At 36.8% G+C, this 25,631-nt stretch overlaps 1 protein-coding gene across 8 annotated transcripts in view; it reads left to right on the top strand.

Annotated features, from left to right (window-relative positions):
- ARL15 (ADP ribosylation factor like GTPase 15) overlaps positions 1-25,631 on the top strand; it is a 369,916-nt gene that overhangs the window by 172,094 nt on the left and 172,191 nt on the right. Inside the window, exon 5 of one of the 8 annotated variants that reach the window (XM_050947142.1) lies at positions 14,602-19,407. The exons of the other annotated variants lie outside the window; for them this stretch is intronic. Coding sequence (XP_050803099.1) covers positions 14,602-14,667 — 66 coding nt within the window. The 3' untranslated portion in view covers positions 14,668-19,407. Of the gene's footprint in view, positions 1-14,601; positions 19,408-25,631 lie in introns of those variants that run through there. 8 annotated transcript variants of the gene reach the window in all.

Raw genomic sequence — 25,631 nt, 5'->3', positions numbered from 1 at the left:
AATTATTTTAATGGTGATTTGCTAATACTGTAACATATCATTAGGCATGTTGGAATCTTTATAAGCATAAATGTTTCCTCAGAATAAATGTTTTGAAAGTTTGTTACTACAGTGTGATACTAAACAGTATACTTGCATCTCCTGATGAAATTTGAAAAATGGCTTACATTTGAGATAGGAAAGAATGATTAGTGTTAGAGTAGGGTGACCAGATAGCAAGTGTGAAAAATCGAGACGGAGGTGAGACATAGGAGCCGATATTTAAAAAAAAACAAACAAAAAAAAACACCCCTCGCCCAAATATCGGGACTGTCCCTATAAAATCGGGACATCTGGTCACCCTGGTGTAGGATCTTCTGAATAAACTTGAAAACAAGTAAAAATACATGAAGATTTTTGGTATTTGATCACTTTTCAGACATAGTACAAGATGTAGTCTGTTATATTAAATATGTTGATTATGGGCTGATTTAAATACTATCAAGGCCAATTTAAAACTGTTACTTACAAACATATACAATATACGTTCCTAACAAGTATGTTTCTTTAAATTATTACCTGTAATAATATATATTTAGTTTTACCTAAGACAAACGACCACTAAAATATCATAATTTAGAAGTGCTTTTGGTTGAAGTAATTTGCTCACTTTTATATCAACATCTATTTTGCAAACATTTCTTGTTTTCCTTAGTTATTCAGGTTCTGAGTGTGTCCTAAAGTGAAGTTGCATGGCACAGAAAATATGTCATGAACGTTTGGGAACATGTATCAAATCCAGATATAAGTGACTTATGTAACTTCAGTATTTATGAGTTAGGCCCTTCTAAAGATAATATATGGTAAAATTACAAGTAGGGTTATTTATAAAAATTGATGATCTGATACCCTGGTGTAGAACTGCAGTGGTGAAGCAGACCCTCAGTGTAGTAATAAAATTCCTCCTTTTCATTCTAATCGTCTGCACACCCATACACACAGAGTAGGATAATAGGGGTCAGAAAAGAAGAGATTACTTCTCAATTCTGAGAGGGGTCTCAGTTTTTTCCTGTATCTATGATTCTATAATTTGTCTATCTTTTACATTGACAGGAGATGGATGGGACAATACAGGATTGTTTTATCAGCCAGTACTTAACCAATTACTTTGTAAAAAGATACTACACTTTCTATAATGTTCATATTATGATTTGCCTTTCTTACTTTGTTAGCTTTAATTATACTGGAACCAACTTATTATGTGGTCCATGCCAGAGAAACTCCAGTTGCAGTGGAGCATTTCGCATAGCTTCACTATAATTCAGAATACTTTCACTACTCTTTTTATAGTGAAACTTCACTGCTTGTAATGAAGGTTTTGCTTCGCTGTAACTTCGTTCCAATGCACTAATACCTTTGGAATACAAGTGTCACTTACCAGAGTAATGGAATGTACTTGATTCCAAGGTAGGTAGCTTTCCTCTTTCACTCCACCCCCTTTGCTCTGGCTGAGCAGAGAGAGGGAGAGAGGAGCAGGAGAAATGTACCTTTTTCTTTGGCATAGGAGCATTGAGGGATTTGCTGCATCATTTCCTACTGGGGAGTAGAGAGGGTTGCCAAAAGTTGTCCTCAGAGCTCCTGCTGCTGTTGAGGGTAAGAGATGCTCTGCCACCACTCCTGTAGTGGGAGTACTATGTCAGTTAGGCTTCTTTGGCAATTATTGTGCAGTGGGTCCTTTTAAAAAAAAAAAATCACTTCACTTCAAGGTTCAATTTAAACCAGTTGTTTTAGGTTCATCCCTTTCAGATTGTATGTAATTTTGCCAAGTGATAACTTCGTTTTAGTTGATAAAACATAAATTGTTATTTCTTCAGTTGCTCTGCCAAGTACATAGGAAAACAAATTTAGCTAAAATATTGGGCAAGTTCAGACTATCTAGTGTCGCTCTTAAAAGAACTGAAAGGAGAGTTCTCACTACTTAGCATGTAAAGTTTTGTGCATAGACTTCATTTTGTTTGGTCTGTGCTGCTACTTAAAAAAAAATTTGAGTAAGTGGATGAAATTAATCTCTTATTTAAGTCTTAGTCTCTTAGATCAGTTTTACAATTAGGATATTTTTTTCTGTACAAAAGGACTTCATTTTTTTTTTCCAATTCCTTGTCATTTAATTTTTATACTTAAAAACAAAAAAACTGGTTACTGGAATAGTTGCAAATTTCTTCAAATTCCATTGGTGATTGCTATGTCTCATGTGCAAGCACAGTTCAGATGATTGTGACTTTGTATGATTTCACCCCCCCCCCCTTTGGAGGCCAATATGTTACCATTATTTTGAAGCATAATGAAATTCAAGTATAGTTTTAGTTTTTAATTACCAAATATGTGGATTATTTCTCAGAGGCTGTCCCTCTCTGGTGATAGAAACATCCAAAATATTTTCTGTAGCTATCTGTCTTGGCTGTATTTATTTTGTGAAGAGTATAGTCTTGAGTTTCACAAAGTCTCAGTTTTAACGCTTAAAACATTATCTATTCAAAAACAAGTTGTTTCATGTTGAAATGAAAGTAGCATCTTGTTGTCAAGGGGAAGAAAATGCATAGCATCTTTGGATTCTGATTTATTATACAGAAGGCTTTTTTTTTTTAAACAAAAAACGTTTCTCCCTCTTTCTCTCCCCCCCCCCCCAACCATTCTCAGTCTCTTTTGATCATTGATCTGGGTGACCCCATGCTCAGGGGTTTTTTCTTCATTTGACATGGACAGATTTTTTGAAGTATAGCTCTCCTTTGGGAACCTCGGGCAGTTCCACTTGACTAACCTGTGATCTAATGAGCAGTAATGCGGGGGTTACAGTGACCATTTTGTTTGCTTTGAGGGAGGATGGCTAGACAGAGAGTGGGAGAGAGGCTGTGTCAGTGGAGAAAAGTGATGCAGGGTGATCGAACAGTGTGAAAAAGACTTGTTAGTCCACATTAGTGTGCCTGATTTACTTCACAACAGGTCAGGAAAGGCCAAAGGCAGGATTGTCATTAAATTGCAAAGTTGAAAACCCCAGTATTGAAAAGCATTCAGATTTCTGAAAGTTGTAAATTAGAAAGTTTGTGCGATTCATGTTGAATTTGTCAAGAAAATATACAGCAGTACCAGCTTCTTTAAAACTTGAAAGGTGTATTGTAAAATCATGCTATAAATATAAAAAGAAAAACAGCTTTTTAAAGTACTTTCATGGGTGACTGTTTTACAATGAGCCTGAGTGCGATAGAAAGGCCAAACACTAACAAGGTCGTTGCACTTTCTTTATGAGCTCTGTGGACCCCTTAATTATGTGCCCGTGCTTCTTATTTTGTGATCTGTAGGGTGTGTGCAGAGGAGGGTGTGTGTGTATAATATATAAATTATATGTTAAAAACTCTTAGGACAAGCAAATCTGTTGAGGTAGACTGCCTATATTGTGATTGCTTAAATCTACTTATTTTTTTATAACGGCCATTGAGAAAACATCGAATACCAATCTCAGTATTATTGGTTTCTAAATAAATACTAACAAATGTTAAAAGATTAACAGAACACACATTGTTTGAATGTTTTATTACTGATGTATCATTACTCATGAAAAGTGAATGTTGCATCATGCCACTTCAATGTGCCTGGCAGTCAACTCTTACAGACCTCTTTCTATAATGCAGGCTAATAAACACCATCATATATTTCGATTAGTACTCACAACTCCTTTTACTGACCACTTCTTAGATGTAAAAGGGAAAATTGTTGTTAATTTATCTGGCCTTGCTTCATTCCTTTTGATTTTCAATTCCCCCCCACCCCCACCTCCATTGGCAGTTAATTGGTAGTGGTTTGAGCTGCTTTGGTTTGAGGAGTAGAACTATCATGTGTAATACCCTTTTAATCAGTTGCACGGATAGCCTTCAGCTCATAGCAAACTCTGTCATTGCTATTTCTGACTCAGCTGGTGTTAGTAAAAATTGCAGTGCAGCCTTTTAGCTATATTATTGTTGTGCATTGAAGCATTAGGTAATAAAACAAATGGGTGGTCTTAGGAGTAAGGTACTTTTTTTCTATCTGCTAGTAGAAGTTTCACTAATTGATTCTTACTCCTGCTTGCTCTCAAAACCGAGTTTGGCATATGGTTGCATTAACTTCTAGACTTTACTGTAAGGAACAAGATACCCTGAGTTGCTGTTTTGATTGTTCTCTTTTTGTTATGTTTTTAGTAAATATACAAAATGAAATTCTTGGGATAGGTGATGCTAATCAAGAGAATTATTAGTATCTGATTTTAGGAGCTCTACCTGCTCCTTTTATTCACTCAAATGGTTCCATTGACATCTAATTAGACTATTCACGTGAGTAAGAGAAGCAGAAAATGAATGTTGAACAGTGAAGTTTGCCAGGCTAATTACGGAAAATTTGCTTTCAATTACTCTTGGTATTCAGTTATTAAATTTAGTAAAATATGATGCCAGATTATCTTCACTTTTATCTTTTATAATTTTTGTTAGTAATGCCATCAGTTTGCAATGTATTTTAGTGTTATGATCCTAGCCTTGAAGAACTTACGATTTAAATTACAGCTTCACCTCAGTTCCATTGTACTGTGTTTCCCATGCACATTTTTTAATTATCTTCACTGCTTTTTGCTGTTACTTTCAAGGCATACAGTTAATCAGTGATTTGTTTATGAATTAATGGGAAAATCCTTATCGTGCTAAAAGTCAAAATACAAATCTAGGTGTATCATTGCAATGTATTGTGCTCCTCTTTTCATATTCACCTCTTTTTCAGAATTTGGTTATAGTTGAATACGTGTATAAGATTAATACAATATTGAATAATTGAAATAGCTTTTGTAATTATTAGAAACTAGACTCCAACAATCTTATTCGGAAATTTTGGTTGATCTTTAGAGTTTCAGTATTTGCTGTAACTTTGACTAGTGTGGTGAAATTACATGTTAGAAAATTCTGCATTTAACTAGCTTTCTGTGTAGCTGTAGGTCATAGTAATCAATAGAAACTTATTAGGGCATACAGTGATGGCATAATGTCTAGCAGATTGGAATACTGAAACAAAACACATTTCAGCTTTACCACTACACTCTTTCCATTGGCCTTCCCAGCATCCTAAAGAGTATACTTGTATTATGCTTATTAACTTTTCTATTTGATTGAATTATTCAGTCTGAATTAAGTCATCTGCTCTAGGCCTTGTGCTTCTGAGCATTTGGTCAATCAGAAGAGAATTATGACACTTCATCACACTAATTTTTTGGGTGTGTTTAAGGACCATGTATGCAGAGTGATATTTCAAAATTGGCTGAAATGCCCAAATGACTGAATCAATGAATGTACTGATATTACCAAACCATGTACACTGTGTGTGTTTGAAAGGGCAGATATTATTACTTACCACACTTAAAGAATTTGACTTATTTTCATATGATTGGGTTGGTTTTATTAGACATGAATGACTTGTCAGCCTGTCTTCTGGAAATTGTTTTTAAAGATACTTGCTTCATCTTGTAATTTTGTAAAACATTTTTATATGAACAGTTAAGAACTGTTTTAATGTTATATGTGTTCCTTCTTCAGACAGACACTGCTGTTCAGGTTGATAAGTGCTGTTAATAAGAGGTTATCATGTTTGGGCTTCAGAAAAATTATGCTTTTTTCCCATACTTTCTTTTAGAAAGTCTTTCTTTTAAAGCAAAGTTATATTACTTTCATACAGAGATGTTTTGAAATTCAAGACATATTTGTTTGACTGTAATGCTGATGTATATCTTGATTTGGAGATAACCGGATGCAGAATAAGGTGCAGAGATTAAAAGTGGCAGTAGTATAAGCTATGTCAGAAATGCCAGAGACAGCCAGTGATGTTTGGAAAATAGGTGGCACTAATCATAAGATAAGTGGGTAATGCTGCCTTTCCTAAATCAAGGCAAACGCCTCTTTGCACATGCTGGAGTCCTGTTTTCTGAATATAGCCATATCGGTTATGGTAGACACACAGAGAAATGGAGTCATTTTACATATGAAAACTTTCTAAACTGAGAGCACTGTATCTAATATGTTTGTATAAACAGTATAGTTATTGATAAACCAATAGCATCTGCTCCTGATCTGGATTACAATGAATGTAAAATGTATCTAAAATACTTCTGTTAATTTACTTGTTCAGTTCTTCTTTTTGAAATTGTTCTGTTGTCCAGTATGCTTGTCTTGCTTGCCTGTGGGTGAATTAGATAATGTTTGTTAGTTTGATAGTTATTGGGGTGTTTAATGTACTGGATAAGGTACCACATGTGATAGGAATGTGTAGGTCCCATGGATCTTGAAAGGTGTATTGCGGGAGGTATTGATCATTGTAGCAGTGGAGGTATGTCTGCAGATTTTGCATCTGTTATGATGGCAGGGTCTGGTGCTGCTTTGAGTTGGTGGATCCTGGTCTGTAGGGAGCTTGCTTCTGATGATGAGATGAGAGGGGGTTCCAGACAATCACTGCCCTCATGAATGAACTCGTACAGAAAAGTAAGACAAAAACATGTCACCCAAAGGTGAACACTTTTCAGAAAGGATCACTCCATATGTGACTTCTCAGTCTGTGTCTTCAAAGGAAACAAGCACAACACATTCAAAAGGTCACGGAACTGAAATTCATAGCCATTAGACACTAAAAACCATGGTCTTAACAAAGACATTGGATTTCTGTCTTATTACAACAATCTGTCACCCCTCTTTGTCTATGGGCAGGTCTACACTAGAAGCGATACATCAGCACAGCTGCACTGATACAGCTGCGCCGCTGTAGTGCATCGGGTGAAGATGCTCTATGCCGATGGAGAGCTTTCTCCTGTCAGCATAATAACTTCTGTCTCTCACAGAACTGGAGTAATATTGGCGAGAGAGCATCTTCTGCTGACGTAGAGCCAGTGACTGAGGCCCCGTTGTGTGAGGATATGCACAAATGCACACTGAGGGTTTGTCTTCACTGCAATTAGACATCTGCGACAGAGGCTTGGGCTAGGGGTCCCTTAGCAGGGTCCTAGAGCCCGGGCTTCAGGCCGAGCCTAAATGTCTACTTGGCAATTAAACTGCCCCTTAGCATGAGCCCAAGTCAGCTGGAACAGGACAGCTGCGGGTTTTTAATTGCAATATAGACATACTGTAAAAGACGGTCCCCAAGACGGTGCTGCAGAACTCTAAACAACTCTAAACAGTCTAAACAAAGAGGGATGGGAAACAGAGGCACAGAGCGGTGCCATGACTTGCCTAAGGTCATGCAGCAGACTGATAGCAGAACTGAGACTAGAACTCTTGTCCCTTGAGAAAAAAACGTCTCAGAATAGTTATGTACTTCTCTGGAAAAGTGAAGACTCATCCTTGTTTTTATTACTCTGCTCCCCTCTCTGCTCAGTTGTCCTACCTTTAGTGTTCATAACAGTGCAATTTCACTATCAAAACGCTGCATAAAAAATAACAAACCAGTTGTGTCTAAGACAAAAGCAAGGCAATTTCAAATTCAACCTTCGTCTTTTGCTTGCTTTGTTGAGGCAATGTTGCACATGTTCCAACTGACATTTTTCTTAGTCCTGAGGATGCATTAAGAAGTCTGTTTTTCAGTATATTTTTGTGGGGGAGGAGGGTTTGTACTGGAATCTTTAGGGTTTTTATATATATACTTAATATATATATAATGTAAGCAGAATGTCATTTCATGTTATCTTATGGAGAGAATTACTTGGGGCATTAGGTAATGGGGCGGAGTTTCTGTAGATTCCAAATAAGGGTACTGGAAGATCCAGCTGTTTCTCTACTGTATCATCTGTCTATCTTAGGTGTTTATATGGCCCCCATTACTGTAGCATTTGAGTGTCTCATAATGTTTTCTAGCCGTCAGAGAAGTGAATTTCTGGAACAGCCTTCCAAGGGGAACAGTGAAGGCAAAAAACCTAGCTAGCTTCAAGATTGAGCTTGATAAGTTTATGAAGGGGATGATATGATCAGACTGCCTACAATGGCATGTAGTTGATTTGCAACTGCTAGCAGCAAATATTTCCAACAGCCCCTGATGAGACACTAGATGAGGAGGGCTTTGAATTACTACAGAGAATTCTTTCCTAGGTGTTTGACTGGTGGGTGTCTGGCTCAGGGTCTAACTGATCACCATATTTGGGGTTGGGACGGAATTTTTACTCAGGGTCAGATTGGTAGAGACCCTGGGGGGTTTGCCTTTCTCTGCATCATGTGTCATGTGCCAATTTAAACTAGTGCAGGGGTCGGCAACTTTTCAGAAGAGGTGTGCCGAGTCTTCATTTATTCACTCTAATTTAAGGTTTCGCGTGCCAGTCATACATTTTAACATTTTTAGAAGGTCTCTTTCTATAAGTCTATAATATATAACTAAACTATTATTGTATGTAAAGTAAATAAAGTTTTTAAAATGTTTAGGAAGCTTCATTTAAAATTAAATTAAAATGCAGAGCCCCCTGGACCGATGGCCAGGACCCGGGTGGTGCGAGTGCCACTGAGAATCAGCTCGTGTGCCGCCTTCGGCATGTGTGCCGTAGGTTGCCTACCCCTGAACTAGTGTATATGGTGGATTCTTTGTCACTTGAAGTCTTTAAATCATGATTTGAGGACTTCAGTATCTCAGCCACAGGTTTTGGGTCTATTACAGGAGTGGGTGGGTAATATTCTGTGGCCTGCAATGTGCAGGAGGTCAGACTAGATGATCATGATGGTCTCTTCCGGCCTTAAAGTCTGCGAGTCTAATCTTAATATATTTATCCTCACAACTCTCTGTGATGTAAGGAAGTCTTCTTATCCCCACTTTACGGATAGGGAATTGAGGCACACAGAAACTACGGGACAGATTGAAATCAGTGGGAGTTTAATTCCTAAATACCTTTAAAAATCTGGGTCTAAGAGATTTGCCTACAATCTCATGGGCAAACTGTTTTAGAGCAGGGAATTGAACTCTGGGATCCCAAATTTCAGGGTAATGCCCTAACCATGGGACAATCTTTTATTTTTACTGTGTTTCCAGGTTCAGCCATTTCATTTAACATCACAGTGCTTTTGAATTGACTGGAACTTGACAAACGGTCTTCAAAGCATCATGGCCTGGATTATGGCGGTACTTGTAAGCACATCACTGCATTGACAACACTGTCAATCATCTCTCTATTTTTATCTTGGAAAAATTCTATTTTTAAATTAATCTATTTTAGCCAGTGAGTAAAAATTATTCTGTTTTTGGGTGTATGTTTATATTCAGCCTAACTGAAAATTAGAGCTATCTGAACACACCTAAAATTTTTGAGGCATATACATTATTCAAATAACACATTCATCAGATAATTCAGTATGTAATATTCTGCCACCTACAGAACTGGTCAAATGCTGCAAAAACTATCAAGTGAATTGGTCAATGAATCACAATATTTAAATATTTTCCTGAAATTGTACTGAAAATACCTTTCTATAAATTAACTTTAAAAATGTGTTTCTAGACTCTAGAATTTGTACATCAGTCTCTAAATTGATGCAGTTTTTACTGCAGAGTTATAATCTACATGAATATTGCCGTAAATTTAACTATAGCAATGTGGATGATGCTACTTTAATTCTTAGGCTTTTAGAAACTTTTAGGAAAGACTTACAGACTAGTCTGATGTTAGTTTGGATTCTTCAATGGGTTTTTGTTCTTGGATTTATTTCCAAATGATACAACAAACAGTCATAATGTATGAGATATTGATGCGGAATCCCTCCATTATTTAATATGTAGATAACACAAATGGGAAGATACTTTCAAAATGTCGTCTTAGTGACACAAAGAACATCTTCCTCCCCCTCCCCCAAATACAAATACATTTACTTACCTTGTCGTTCATTTTGTTCATCTGATGACATTTTGTGTATCGTCAGTTTCATTATCTCCCCATAAAGGGCCTGACCCAAAGCCTATAGAAATCAGTGGCAGTTTTTCCATTGACATTAATGGGCGTTGGCTAAGGTATGGACTTAATATTCTCAGTTTTTGTGGCTCTTTCACAGTAAAGTGGGGAGAGAAGAGAATAATTTTGTATTAAACCCACAAAAAGTGGCCTGGGGACTTCAGGGAAGGTGTAATATCTGAATCTGTTTTTATCTTGTTTATTTTAATTTGCTAGATTTCAGGTTGACAGTCCATTTAATCCATGTAATTGTTGTATAATATTAACTACATGCAGATGTAATATTCCCATGCAATGGATTTTTGAGCATGTGAAATGTCAATACATAAGTGTTGAATTTGCAAAGTTAAATATTGTCATTGGTCCCTCTGCAGCCCCTTGACTTTAAATGGTCCATAATTCTCAGGATTATTTTAATTTGAAACATCTGTTTTTATAAAAGTATTGTTTGTTACGCTATTCTTTTATATTCTTGATATATATTATTCATTTTCCAAGTTGAGTTTATACATGTGAAAAATATATAGTATACTTCTTGTTCAGACATTGATCTATTAGCATTTATGTAGTACTGACTGGCTTACAAAGTTTCTTTAAGGTTTCATTAATAGGCAAAAAGTGATTACGCTAGTCTGCATAGTGGCATCGTTTGCATATTTGTGTTGCTGCAGAATGGGGAATTTCACAGACTGTTTTTTAGTGTTTAGTGGAGAAGTTGTACTGTCTAGTCTGTTAAGTGCTATACTTCTAGTGAACTCAAAAGGAAAGCTTTAAACATGAATCAGAGTTTTTTCCAATGCCCACGAGAGGGGATCCTAATTGCTTGTTCTATTCTCAGTACAGAATTCTGTGCATCTTTAGGAGTCAAGTTTAAATGAGATTTGTTAGACTTGGTATAAGGTACTGTTTCTGAAAAGTATGGCACCTATTAAAGGAATTTGCAGCATGGGCTTCACAAAGTGCTCTGCAAGAAGCTTATGTAGTCCTACAGAAAGCCAGGAAAACTCTGGCAGAAGTCCTGCCAAACACCACAGGATTCCACAAGTTCAACACTTTTTCAGCTGGCTGCACTCTGGACAGTGTATCTGCCTGCCCCTTCAATAGAGACGGACGAGAGTAGGACAATCAAACTTGGATCATCAGTCACCATTGCATCTTAGGAGTTCAGCTAGATGACTACTCTGTAATGCTCAAAGAAATTGAAAAATGTTTCCTTCTTCGTGGTTTTTGTTGTTGGGACTGATAAGAAAATTGTGTCATCACTACAACCATTATACCTGTTCTGACAACTCAATTTCTGGCTGATAAAAGGGGTTGGGGAAAGGAGCTATAGTTTCCACTGAACAACGCTCCACTGAAAGAGCCTTCCGGCAGAGGCAGATCTGGTAGTCTCTGAGCTGCTTATTAGCATCTTTATCTGCTTAAATGTGGGTTCTAGGAATCTATAAACTCTTGAGGCCATTTGGTTGGATCATCCACCCTCTGCAAAAGAGAAGAGGTAAAAATGTCACAAGTAATCATGGGAAACCCTGCTCAGTTTGCAGTCCTTAAGCTTTAGTGGTTCTCGTAGTAACATTCCATATGTAAACTTTCAGTATCACCTTAAATATAATATAATATAATGTATGCCAGTCATGAAACAACATCAAACACCAGAAGCTTTCAAAGAACACAGAGTTGCCTGTACTTTATATTTATTAAGGCAAACAGGCCCTAGGAGCCAGAGAGTTTATAATACTATGGGGCTTTGTCAGGGCATATCAACTTTTCTGTATTTCAGGGTGGCAGGAAATTGAATCATTTTACTTTCACATTATATCTAAATATTTGTCCTTTAGTCTTTTAGGAAGTCATCTCTGAGATTGTGATGTGCCTCCTCCATCTAGAAGAGGTAGCTCTTCATGTGAAACACGAATTCTCTGACTCATCTTTGTAGTCCTTTTACCTTAAATCGAGGGGGGGTGCATTGAGAGCAAAAAAAAGCTAAACTCTGTTAAAGGAATTCTTAATTTTGTATCTTTTTTTTTCTTTCATGAAACAACGAATATAGGCAGATTGAGTATTTCAGGGACATACTAAACCTTTACATGATGAGACAGGTGCTAAAACGGGGGTTCACAGACTGGGGGTTGGGACCTCTCAGGAGGTCGTGAGGTTATAACATGGGGGGTCCTGAGCTATCAGCCTCCACCCCAAACTCTGCTTTGCTAAATATAGAAAAACGTGTTTTTAATGTATAAGCGAGGGTCACACTCAGAGGCTTGCTTTGTGAAAGGGGTCACCAGTACAAAAGCCTGAGAACCCCTGTGCTAAAAGCAGAAACTCACAAGGCTATACTTTCATATTGGCCCCGAAAAGGGCAGTCTGTATGTTGGTTGTTATATGAAATTGTCAAAATTGAAAAATGTTTGTCAAAGGCCCACAGACTCACCTGTGGTGGTGTTCCACAAAACTCTGTTTCAAATACCTATGGCCAAAGAAAGAGAGGTTTAAGAACAATTGTAATTTGTTTTCAGAAAATCGAAGTGCTTTTGGTAAACATGCATCATACAGTGACTAATTTCTTTAAATACAAAACAAAGGACCACCTTAGGAGCTGAGAGCTGACATAGTATTGAAACCTCTAGCAAAGCTGCTCTTCAAAATCCTGAAGTTTTAGAAAATAAAACCCAGTGTAGGAACCTTCTTTTCTGTTGAAATTCTTTTTGGCCCCTGAAAATGAATTCATAATCCATCCAGGATTTTGAAGGGCAGCTCTGCTAAAGCTTTCAATACCATGTCAGCTCTCAGCTCTTAAAGTAGCCTTTATTTTTGTCCTTTAATAAAACTATGAAGAGCACATTAGAGACACATGGTTAAACATTCAAATCTAGAGATGCCAAATGTAGCCAAAATATTTTTTTCCATTTCCCCCCCCCCCCCTCCGATTTTAATCTTGTCACGGTGATCCATGCGTTTGTCACCATAAGGCATTGGGACTGTTCCTTAAGACCACTTGTAAACTTCAAATATTGCAGAATATGAGAAACTATGGAAGGTGTGTTTCCTGAAGGGAGCATGTTATGCCCAAGCTTCTTGATTTGTAGTTCTATTTGTATTTCTAGATGAATAACAAACATTTTTATAGCTGTAGCTAAAAATATTTTATTTTTGGTTGACACCTTTAGTATATTAAGTCTGAAATCTATTTAAATTATGTTTAGTGTATAAGAAATAGTGTGTGTATACTGATGTACAAAAAGTCCTTTTTAATGGCTTGACTACCAAATGCTGAAAATTCCCTAATATAGGCAAATTTTAGTTTTAAGCCTAAAATTTGACTTAATTTAAAATGCTACTTAGTCTAAGGAGATTTTTTCTTGATCATAGCTCTTCAATCCATCACTGACTAATAGAAAAAAACACCCTTTGTAGACTAACATAATGTTATTTTTTGTCACTATGAATGTTAATTTATAGTCTCAGTTTCTTCATTTAGCAATTGATAAAATTTGCAGGAAAGGAGGTGAGGTCAAGTTTCTGGGAGAGTTAAATTAAGGCCTAAAACTAATGGTGTCACTTATTAGGTAAGTCATTACAAATACACTGTAGCTGAAGCACAGATCTGAACCAGGTTCTTTCCTTGCGTTTGCTAGAGACTTCCTTTACAACCACGGGAGAAGTCGCTTGATTTCTGTGCTTGTCTACCCATGTGTAAAACAGTGATAATAGCTCGCAGTTCTATTGAGACTTTAATCTTTTAAAGACTTAGACCAAGTACGCCAAGAAGAGACATGATGGTTTGTGTGCCAGAAAAATCTTCAGAGATTCTAGTAGAGAAAGGAAATTTATAAACATCTAACAGGGTATTATAAATAATGGCTCAAAACCCTCACAAAACTTAAAACTAGAGTACATTTCCCCTAAAACAAGAGTAATGTTACTTTTCACACTAATCGCTTCAGAAATTTAGATGCATAGTATGATCAACATAGACCAAACAAGCAATATAGCTTTAGGCTTGTTAACTATATTTCTTGGGGTGCTTGTGAGAAGGAAGAGTACTCGCTTAGTCCCATATGTGTGTCTTATAAGAATGCACAAGAGATTCACTAATGGATTTAGAAGACTGCCTTTTGAATGTTTTCAAAGAAAGAAATCACAATAGAGGTCCCCCTCTGCTGGTAGAGAGTTTAATGTTCTAGTCATTACAACATACCTGGACAGTAACCTAAAGTGGGTTGAATCATAACGTACTTATGCAATAAAACAAGCTACTGTTGCATGATATAAACTATTAGGAATTTACTGGAAATCAGTTTTAGGTGAAATAACCTGATTTCTAGAGTCAGGTTCCTTGTCTATTCATTCTAAATCTGAAACATTAGTAATTAGTGTTAAGCACTCAGTAAAAACATTTAATATGGGTATATAACATTTTACCTGTAAAAGTAATCATTTTTCCAAGGTATAACATAATTGTACCTGATCTGGAACACTATTATGCAATTTTGTTTTTACCCATTTAATTTCTGTTTGGGGATTTTGTGCTTGCCATTTGTGCTTAATCTTTTCAATGACTGACCTCAGAAGAATTTAACAATCTACTAGGATATGTTTGTACATGTGTCTGGCAAGAAAATTTGTCAAATGTTTCCTTACAGCTCTGCACTACACCGGATGGTTTTCAGAATTTCCGCATATGCACTTTTTCTTCCAGAAGAATATAACCTTGTTTTGTGGAGCTGGACCAACTGTGGGCTTACTTAAAGAAACAAAGTTGCTAAAAATAAAACTCAGAACATCGGTAACAGTCCTGCAACACAATAGAAGGGATATGAAATTAAGAGAATCTTGAATAAATGAATGCAAGTGAATTAGCAGGGTTCATTTAAGGTGTGGGAGACAAGCTTTACCCGTAGACTGACTTTACTATATTGATTACTTAATGCCATTTTACAAGCTAGTTTATTTTCTCTGGAAATTTCAGTTTACTTATGATGTGATTGTTAAACATAACATTCAGTAGTTTGAGTACCATTCTATTTGTCTACTATCATGTCATATCCATAGCAGTAACTCCCCAAAATGGTTCATATAGCAATGTCATGGGATAGTCATTCAAATCTTGAAGAAATAAATGTAATAAGCCCTCAGCATTTCATAGCCTGTTGGCTAAAGGATTAGCAACTGGATCACACTGCTCTTAGCAGACTGTGGTTTGATTTTTCTGGGGCCACTTCTTGGCTTAGTAATCAATGGGAAGCATTGACAGTGTTTTGCTACTGGAAAGCTTATATCAGTTTCTGTACAGCTACTTTGTGCACTGTTGCTGAAGAGTAAGATATGAAGAAGTGGACTCTTGGAAGATTGGAAGTAAACTATTAATGATCAGAAATTCGCAGTGGTAGAAAAGGGTGAGCTTTAACGTGAGATGGCAAAGAGACCTTTGTTTGAGTGAACCTCCTAGAGGACTCTTACATGAAGTACTACAAATGTGAATTCTCTTCCCCTGACAGCCACAGTATATTGCTTTCACATTCCCAGAAATGTGATTGTGCATCAAGAAGGGAAAACATCCTGCCTTTCCCTGATTGGATGCCTCAACTTGTCTTTGGTTTCTATTCTCCTTTCATGTTTTTCTTTCTGATTTTTTGTTTTTATTTTTCTGTTCTGTTTGGGATCCCTTTTTTATTTTTTCTGAACCCTAAAGTGTTTGTTCTGTTTCTGGTACATCTTTTGCTATCAGTCTCTGACATGTGTCCATAATTTCATTTCAGCTCTTTTTAATATTTTTCATTGGTTAGTCATGCAATTAATGTTGTAAGATCTCTGGTTTTGTCTGTTTCTTTTCCTTTCAAGTGAGTGGTGTTTTATGAATGAAAAATAAGTGCAGAATTTCATATGATGATGTTGTGTTGATGGCTAGAAAACCAGCTGCTTGCTCTTTATTTTTCTGACTTTATTTTTAGTGAAATGAGTTACCTTTGCATAACTTTGTAATGCAAAACTCTTAACGACTTACTCACACCCACAAGCTAAAAGTTTGATTGTTGAGGCCTCTTACCTATATTGATTTTTGCACTGGACATTAAATGCTCTGGATAAACATTGTATTTTGGACTATCTTTGGTAGCAAGAAAATTCCACAACAAGGAATAAGAGAGAGTTATTGAGAGACAAAAATAAATGAGCCTGGTCCTCACCTTATGTAAATCAGTGCAGTTAGTGGAGCTATGCCCATTTATACTAGTTGATCTGTCCTGAATAACTTTAGCCTAAAGTCCAAAGCTGTTCTACTGAGGTTTGTGGAGAGGAGAGGGAAAAAAGGTGCCTCACCTTCAACAATTGACTACTCTCTATAGATCACATGCCAAGGATTTTGGTGGTATGAACTTTTGCAGAGTTTAATTTTGAAGTACAAAGGCTGGAGTAATAAGGAATAAATACTACAATCCATTTCATGTAATTAGATTCATATAGATAGCAAATAAATAGTAAAAATTGACATTAAAATGTAGATAAATCAGAACTTGATATGATTCATGCAATTGTATACTAACATTATGGTACAGTGAGTGAGTTATTATGAATGTGTTACAAAAAACTATGTTAAGAGCGATTTTTGGTTGTAATATTAAGCATTTGAATGTTAGGAAATGTCAGATTCCCTGTGCAAATTTAATTCTACTCCTTTAACCATCAATCCAATGTGAATATGACAGTAGTCCTGTGGAAAAAATAGCGTGTGATCATGTAATTAAAGATATGTATCATAATGTATATGCACAAAGAGAAAAATAAAAAATAAAAAAAAATCGCAAGGCAACTGTAAATCTGTCATTTCTTAACTTTTAAGTTTTGACTTTTCCAATCTAATTAACTTAGAAAATTACGTACACGAAATAAACAATTTTAAAAGTGGTTTTTAAAAGGAAAAAGGTGAAAATAAATTATGTGAAACTAGAGCAATCTCCACATCATGCATCAGCAGCAGTGTTGTATCCTGAGCCTTCAATACTGTACATCTCCAGGGCTGCCTACATTAGCTTTTAGCTCAGAGAGGGGATGGGCTGCTGGTATGTGCCCTATCCAGAGGGTGTGGTCAGGGGAACCAGCTGTCCTCCTCACCCTGGGAAATGATGGGTTCCATTTGAAGGCCCTAAGCAAAGATATGGGATACTGAGGCCATGTGTTGAGTCAGGGCTATGTAGTCAGTACAGCCTAGCTTGATTGTCTCCGAGCTCTTGTCACTACAGATTCACCATCAGCTCCCAGCATTCCCAGTACAGGAATATGCCGCGTCACTGATTTAGCCTGCGTTTTTGCCTTGCTCTTTAGAATGTTCATTTTCAGCTATTATTTTAACATTTTTGCCTAAATTTTCTTGAAGAATGCAAGCCACAACAGGTATATGGCAATTTAGAATTTTGTGGGATAAAGAAAAGGCACTATTCTAGCTCCAGGGTTTGTCTGCTGCCGATAATGGATGTCTTTGAGCTTCTCAAAAAAGGTTTGCAAAAAAAGGAAAGTGTTGAGCAGTCTTAGTATAGGGGTTGCTATAAACTTGCATATAATTAGTTGTCTACAGGACTAGTCTGAATGGTTCAAAAAGTGTAAAGGCTTTTAACCACAGAGATGTTTCAGTATGTATTCTTCTGAATTATTTGTTTGTACAGATTGCTCTGGAGGGATTTTTGGCTATTACTCATTGCCACTATGAGAGAAACAGCTCTGCCTAATGTAACTATTGGTCCCTAAAGGAAGTGTTAGCTCATACCACTTTCATTTATAAAGACTTTCTCTTACATTATCTGTCTGTCCATGTTGGTCTTAAATGATGTCTTTTAGTTTATGGGTATGAGTAAGTCATTAAGAGTTTTGTATTACTAAGTTATGCAAAGCTAACAGTCATTTAACTAAAAATAAAGTCAGAAAAAAAGAGCAGGCAGCTGGTTTTCTACCCATCGACACAACATTGTCGTATGAAAATCTGCGCATATTTTTCGTTTGTAAAGCACCACTCACTTGAAAGGAGAAGAATCTGACAAAAACAAACATTAAACTCATTGTATTTATATTCAGTTTTCAGTTTTGTACTTAAATTTCAAGATAAATTACATACTGTAGATTTACTGAGCAGTCATAGAACTGTATTTTATGGTAACTTATATTTTATATACTGTTTTCTTTTTTTTTAAATTGTGTGGTTTTAAATTTAGAGGGTTACTATTCTTATGACAGAAAAAGGTAAGGTGGAGTTAAATTTTTGTTTTTAGGGGCTCTCCTTTCATTAGCTATCAGTAAATGACTTTGAAGAATTTACAAAAGAAAATAAGACAAATAAATATGTATAGATCGTGAGTATGAAGAGAGTAAGGAATAAAATGTCTTCTCTTATCTAAAGAGCATTAGTTTGGCAGAGAGCCGGTGGAATTGTGCTGGTAAGAAGTTATTGAGAGCAGTGACATGAAACTAGATAAAGGAAAGGATTGTTAAACATTTGGATGGAGAGGGAAATTTAGCAGTAAAACCTGTTAAAATATTAAAGTAGCCTTCAAATTCAGTTGTGCAAGTTCCATCTAAGGAGACATTCAAAGATCATACTTACAAGACTTCTCTGCCAATCTTGCATATGGCAGAGACTGCAGTAGATGGACTGCAAAGTCTTAACTACCTCAGTACCTTTTTAAAAAAAAAGAAAAAAAAGTGAATATAATGCTTATGAAAGTTACCAGAGTAAGGAGTTCAGGAGACTGAAACCATGCATTTATCCATAGAACTACTACAGTCTAGGTAGTGCTAATGCAGACTTCCATGCTGTACAGTCAACATGTTGTAAATTTGATTGAACAATCCTATGTGGCTGAGAAGGGACTACATTGTCTATGCCAATCTTTGGTCTATGTGCTAAGACTGCAAATAAGACTACCAACTGAATTAGCAAACCAGCTTGTTTGAGGAAACAGCCATCCTGGGGCAACTGTCTAATGCCATAGGTTTCATCTGCCACTAATATTGGTTACTTTGATTTTGCCCATGAGTATTAGACATGGAAAGACACATTTCCTATGTCAAATTATGTATAAATGTAAACATTTGCTACTATGAGTTAGATTATGGTGGTAATTTTTCTCTGGTAATTTCTTTGATTCTGATTTATTAACTCTTTTCACCTAAATTTTGAGGTTGGCTCTGTTAAAATGTTGATCACACATCATTTTTATGCTAAATTTTTAATGTACCATACTAATGAACAGTACAGTTTACATCAAATTATGAATATTCTACTATATGTGTGTGAAAGTCACAATTATTTCTGTTTATACAGCCTTTGGCTATTTGAGCAATGTATTTTGTCACCTGTTTGCTGCCTTATGCAGAGTTGGAAAGTTTATGAAGAAATAGAAAATATGACTGAGTCCTTGTCGTTTTTTTAAATAAATGTACATCTTGTTAGTGACAGATCGGTAATCTTGGCTTTAGACACTTAGCTGTGTTTCTTGCCAGAAGTAATCCAGATGTGCATAATTTATCTGGCTGCTGTATGTGCACTGACATGTCTTTCTGTAATCAACTGTTCAGTATTGTTAAATGTTCTTTATCAACAAACTTTCTGAATCATGCTAATTCTATAAGTTACTTAAAATAGTTAAACTTTTTTAATTGCAGAAAGTATCTTCAGACTGGTGACTTAGTCATGAATATTTAGAAAAATCACTGGCAAACAGCAGTACAACTTCTAAACAGCAATTTTTGTTCAGATAAACAGAATACATGTTTTACATAATCTCATTATGATGGAATAGATGTATTGTAACAGCGTAAAGAAAATTGCTAAGGGAGAAGAGCATTAATTAATATGGAATTTGTTGGACAATATTGATTTTTGAGAATAGAAAATGAGTTTAATTTGGTAAGTAGTAACCAAACATGTCGTCTTAGTGTAGAAAGACCTGTAAAAGGACACTTGTCATTATAAATATATAAAAATACTAATGGAAAGAATTACATTATTATTTTAAAAGCAGCAGAGTCCTGTGGCAGCATATAGACAACAGAAGTATTGGAGCATGAGCTTTTGTGGGTGAATACCGATGAAGTGGGTATTCACCTGCGAAAGCTCATGCTCCAATACTTCTGTTAGTCTATAAGGTGCCACAGGACTCTGCTGCTTTTACAGATCCAGACTAACATGGCTACCCCTCTGATACTTGACATTATTGTTTTAGTGTCTGTTTTACATCTTGTTCCTGCTGTTCTGCAGTCTTCACAAAGTTATTGATTGACTTTGGTATTGCTGTATGAACTGAGCTGAAACTTCCCAGGCAAGGAAGGCATTTACTAGCCAGAAGTTTTTTCAAAACAAGAGTTTAAAAAAAAATTAAGTATTTCCTGTTAATACTACTACTGCTGCTGTATTGTCAGCCCCTTGTTATGTTGTTCTGGCATTCATTGATCACATTGAGCCAAATCCCAGAGTTCCTCACCACGGTCTAGACCAGGGGTTCTCAGACTTTTGTACTGCTGACCTCTTTCAGATAGCAAGCCTCTGAGTGTGACCCCCGCTTATACATTAAAAACACTTTTTTATATATTTAATACTATTCTAAATGCTGGTGGCAAAGCAGGGTTTGGGGTGAAGGCTGACAGCTCGTGGCCCCCCATGTTATAACCTTGTGACCCCCTGAGGGGTTCCGACCCCCAGTTTGAGAACCCTTGGTCTAGACTACAGGAATGTGCTGGTGATCTTGTGGACTGAAATTCACTAAATGTCTATCTGGATTCTAAGTTTTCTCCTCTGGGAAAAGATTGTCTGGTTTTGTCTGGTGTGCACACAGGTATACATTTATACCTCCAGTTATAAATATATGTCCTGCTTTACACACATCCAGTGCTATGCCAGTATGTATGCACTTCCCCCAGTAGTTGCATAACCTGAGGTAGCAATTCTTTATTTATGATCCCGGGAGGTCCTAGTCATGACTTTTCCAAACTGCCGATCTTTTGTGTGACTGAAAAATGAGAACGTTTGCCCCTGTTGATCATTCTCCAGTAATTGGAAGCCCTGACAGTGGTGTTGTTTTATTTATTATTTGTATTACCATTGTGCTAGGTGCTGTACAAACAGAAAAAAGACCACTCCGCCCCCAAACAGTTTATAATATATGACAAAAGACAACTGACATAGACAGACAGGCAAGTACAAGGAAACAATGAGTCAATATTGGTTTCAGCATACCAGCAGCCTTACCTGTACAGTGCCTTGTGTCCGGTGATGCCAGAAGAAGGACAAGAGACACTGGATTTGATTTTTAATTAGGCCACAACTTTATTCTTAAATGTCTGGAGGTACCAGGCAGATAGAAATGTACAGTACAAGTAATTCTATAGTCATTTCAATATATACACACACACACACACACACACACACACACACACACACACCCTCTTCTGTGAGCCTTCCCACAACCCACTGCTGGGATCTCATCATCCCCCATGCTTTGAATGAGGATTATTCGAGGGGGGGCTATAAGGGAGGGGAGAGTTGGCTCCCTGCCATACCAGTCATAGGAGCCCCACCTCCATTTCTGCACCTTAAAATGGATTGGTAAAGGGTTTAATGTGATCCCTGTATCCCTTCCCTATGGAGTACTTATACTGGACATTTGCCAGAAGAAAGTGCCAGTAATTAGCTTAGCTGCCTCCCCCCATATCTACCTGGGTTCCCAGACATCTAATACTACTTTAATATCGGCCAAAAACATGTTAACTCCCAAGTCTTAACAGATGGACCTCCTCCACCCTGAATAATTCTGGTGCCCCATATACTATCTCTGGATGTGAAATTACCAACCCATTATAGCTCCCATGAATTTCGCCACCTCCCTATTCACATACCTCCTAGCATTGTTAACCTAAAGTGACTTCACAGCTCCCTGCCATACCGTACATTGTCAGACCAGGCAATTTTTACTCCTGGGAAAAGTTCCAGGATCTTCCCCAAGTCCTTCTTAGCTCTGATCATTGCCTACCCTTTTACAAATTCCCAATGTTTTTTCCATGAGGTGAATCACAATCATATCTGGTGCCCACTCACAGGCACCCATAATGTACAGAAGGGTAACTGAGTTTCTGGTACAAATTAAATATTGGAAATTACAAGTTTTCTGATTGCTAAATTCATGATGTGAAATGAGAAATATTCAGTGGTGTTTGCACTTTACAAAATAACATAGTAATTCTCGGTCTTACTGTGAAATTTGTTAACAAAGCAAGTTTTAATGAAGCCCTGGAAAAATCCTGCTTTCCTTTTTTTTTTTTAACCAGAGCCAGTGTCATCACAAAACTCAGTATTGTACGCCGATGGAAAAAGAAATTATATCGGTTCAAGTCAAAAAGTTTGCATCTGATTGAATTACACCAGAGTTCAAAAGTGTTCAGGTCTGGGGTTCTCTTTCCCTTCTGTCTCCCCAAAAAAAGGAAAGAAGGATCTGATCAGACTAATAGTAGCTTTCGCTTGAAAAAACTGCTTTTTTATGGAAAAATCAGAAGTAGAGTTGAAATTCATGTTTTCTTTGCTTTCCACAAATCCAGGGTATGTTTTTAGCCTGTTTCCCTGAGAGCTTGTCTACACAAGAAAATTAATCCAGATTAAGATAGGGTGTGAATTAAAATCAGGTTAACTGTTCCTGATTAACTCCGTGGTAGATGCTCTGGAATCAGAATAGCTTGTTGCAAATTAGCTTAATCAACTAATTTGGAATAAGGTACTGCCATTCCAGAATAAGTACGTCCACACACTGAGTTAGCCAAGAATAGTTAATTAGGAATAGCTATTCAGGAATAGCTCTGTGTAGCCAGGTGTTAACTGTGAAATATTTCTCCCAGCTCTACTTACATTACCAAGAAAAAATAGAAATATATAATTCATGTTGAGCACATTTACCCTAAAATGCTTATTTGGATAGCTTTACAAATTCGCAGTATGCTTTCATCTTCTAGAAACCCTATCCATAGTATGTATCAGGAACGGGATCCTCTGTGCTCTGTGGTTACTCATGCCCTGTATACCCACCAGTTGCCATAGAATTATGCTCTAGAGTCCAAGCTTTTGTTTAAGTTAGTTCATAGCACTGAAGTCCCCGAGCTTGAGAAGGACACCGTAGAAATGTGACTAGAATGTAACCAATGTAGTGATGCCTTCCTGCATTTGCACAGAGCTTAAAATAGCTCTGACAGATGTGAACTGCCCATTCAATTCAATGAACAATTAATACTAAAACTTACGGATTTGTCAGTCCAGATGTCAAAATTAACTATTTCACTGCCTATCATTTTAGCAGAAACGTCTCGTTTTATTCGCTTGACTACTTCTAATGCAGTTAGTCTGGCATTACAAGCATATGTAGCAGATATGAAAAGTGAGTTTACTGCTAATATATATAGCACAGGGATTACTATATTGATTGTATTATTTGTTAGCAAATCAAATTTTGTACAGCTGTACATGAGTGCTCGAAAAAGTTGAGCCGGGGTCCCCAATACGGTGACCGCAGGCGCCATGGCACCCGTGGGGGCATCTGAATGCGCCCACGTCCTGGCCAGCAGTCGAGCATCTGCCGAAATGCTGCCGAATTATGTGGCATTTTTGCGGATGCTCAACCGCCACCGCGGTCCTTCATCTGGCGCCCGTCAGACGAAACGGTGGGGGACAACTGAGTTGAGCAGTAGAAACCATGTATTCTTTTGCTGTGGTTCTAATAATTGTCTCGTATTACTGTCAGTAAAGGATTAGTTAATAAATTAGAACTGAGTCCAATGGCTCAGAATGAAATAGCCTCTGTCAACAAAATTGTCCCCTTAAAAAAAAAAAATTCCCCTTTGTTTACCTTGTTAAAATAGGCAAGACTTGAATATAATATAGATTTAAAGGGTTATTAGTATAAAATGTTAAATGTGACTTAAACTTGAAAATGGCTACTTCTCAAACTTTACTCTTTAGGATTCTGAATGTCCAGTCTAGTGTTCCTAGTGTGAAATGGTAGGTTTGCCAAGACTTGTTGCAAACTTTGCAGAATAGTAAGTAAAACCTTGTTCAGAGAGTTTAAAAGAACATGGTGTACCATATGACAGGTTCTCAAGAGTACTTCTGTCAGGAGCAAAGTGTACTCTAATAGACCCCTTTTAAATTACTGGTTTATGTGAGAAACTGGAGATATCTAGGGATTTTCCCCTTTCAAACTACAGAAGGCAGATGAATTCATTAAAAACCTTCCTTGGTATAGATAATTGAGCTGTGAAGGAGACCGGTATATAAACATTATTGTAAGTTTGCAGATACACTCTCATTCACACCTGTAGGCAAGATAAATTTATCTACTAGTGGAGCCTTTAATCAGATAATCTGTTAGTGATAGAAGTTTAGATCATGAGGTGAGCAGTTTTTAAACAGACTGTACAACATGTGTAGATTTTGCTGGTTCTGCTTTTCATCACGAGAAAGATGAAACAAAATCAGGTAACCAAAAAGAACATTTTAAGAAATGCCCATTCTTTTATCCACTTTCCTTTCAGTATGGTGTGTGTAACTACAGTTACATTACAGTAATATACAGTATTTCTACATGATATACAACCCATAAAGTATTGCTCATTAGGTTATGGAGGAAAGAACAGATCCAGATGTTCGGAAAATTATATCCCACAAAGAAATAGAAAAGTGGCAATAGGAGTGAAAGACACCTAAAGATCATGGCTTGGAAATCTGACCCTTGATAAGAAAATGTTCCTCTCTCATGCATAGACTGAGGAAAGGGGGATTAAGTTTATCTCTGGGTCTAAACTGGTCAAATGTTAGAACTAATTTATGGAGGATGGAATGATCTGTGCTCTAGTAATAGAAGGATTGTGTGATTATAATGTAGTGACTCATACAAGTGTTCAGAAATTGGCACTTCACGCAAAGTATTGTGTGAATTTAGTACCTGTGAAATAAGACAGTGGCACCGTGAAGGCTGAAATCTTCTATCAACATGCTGGTAAGAAGTACACTTCTCTGAGAAAATGACTCCGTTGTGCTCTATGGCAGCCATCTTTAGACTAGAAAAGACCATTTGAGTCCTGGCCTTTCTTCTGAGATTCTCAAGTAGTATATCTTCTTTTTTTTTTAAATGATGTAGACACCTTTCCACTTGGAACTTAATTGGAAGCATTGATTGCACATAGATCACTTCCAGGAACTTAACTTTATCCAAATATACTTTAGGAAGAGCAAGATACATATTAAATAATTCTCTTGCATCCCTACCACCACAAAAAAAAAAACAAACCCAAATGAGCCCGCTCTGTAGTCCTGCTGATTTTGTGCAGATGAACAAGGGAAATAGGTAAGAGGGAAATAACAGAGAGGGGGAAATAACAGAAATACACAACATGGTTGTTTGACCATTTCCAGACTAAATGCAATCCTGAAGTTTTCAAGTCCATTGAAATAACTGGCAGTTGCATGTTCAGGAAGTATGTAGAATCAGATTTCTTATCTTCCAGCACCAACTTCCTTACTGCCTTTTCAGTATGTTTGATTTCCCTTAATTTTATTTTTAATGGGAATTCACTCTTTTTCTGAAAAGTGTTTACATGATTTCTGAGGCCTAGCAATAGCAGACTTGCAGGGTTTTTTTTTTTTTCACCT

Source organism: Gopherus flavomarginatus, chromosome 3, assembly GCF_025201925.1.
Source record: "Gopherus flavomarginatus isolate rGopFla2 chromosome 3, rGopFla2.mat.asm, whole genome shotgun sequence".
In the NCBI taxonomy this organism is placed as follows: domain Eukaryota; kingdom Metazoa; phylum Chordata; order Testudines; family Testudinidae; genus Gopherus; species Gopherus flavomarginatus.
The sequence above is the reverse complement of the archived record's forward strand: the minus strand, read 5'-3'. Positions and strand labels throughout refer to the sequence as shown.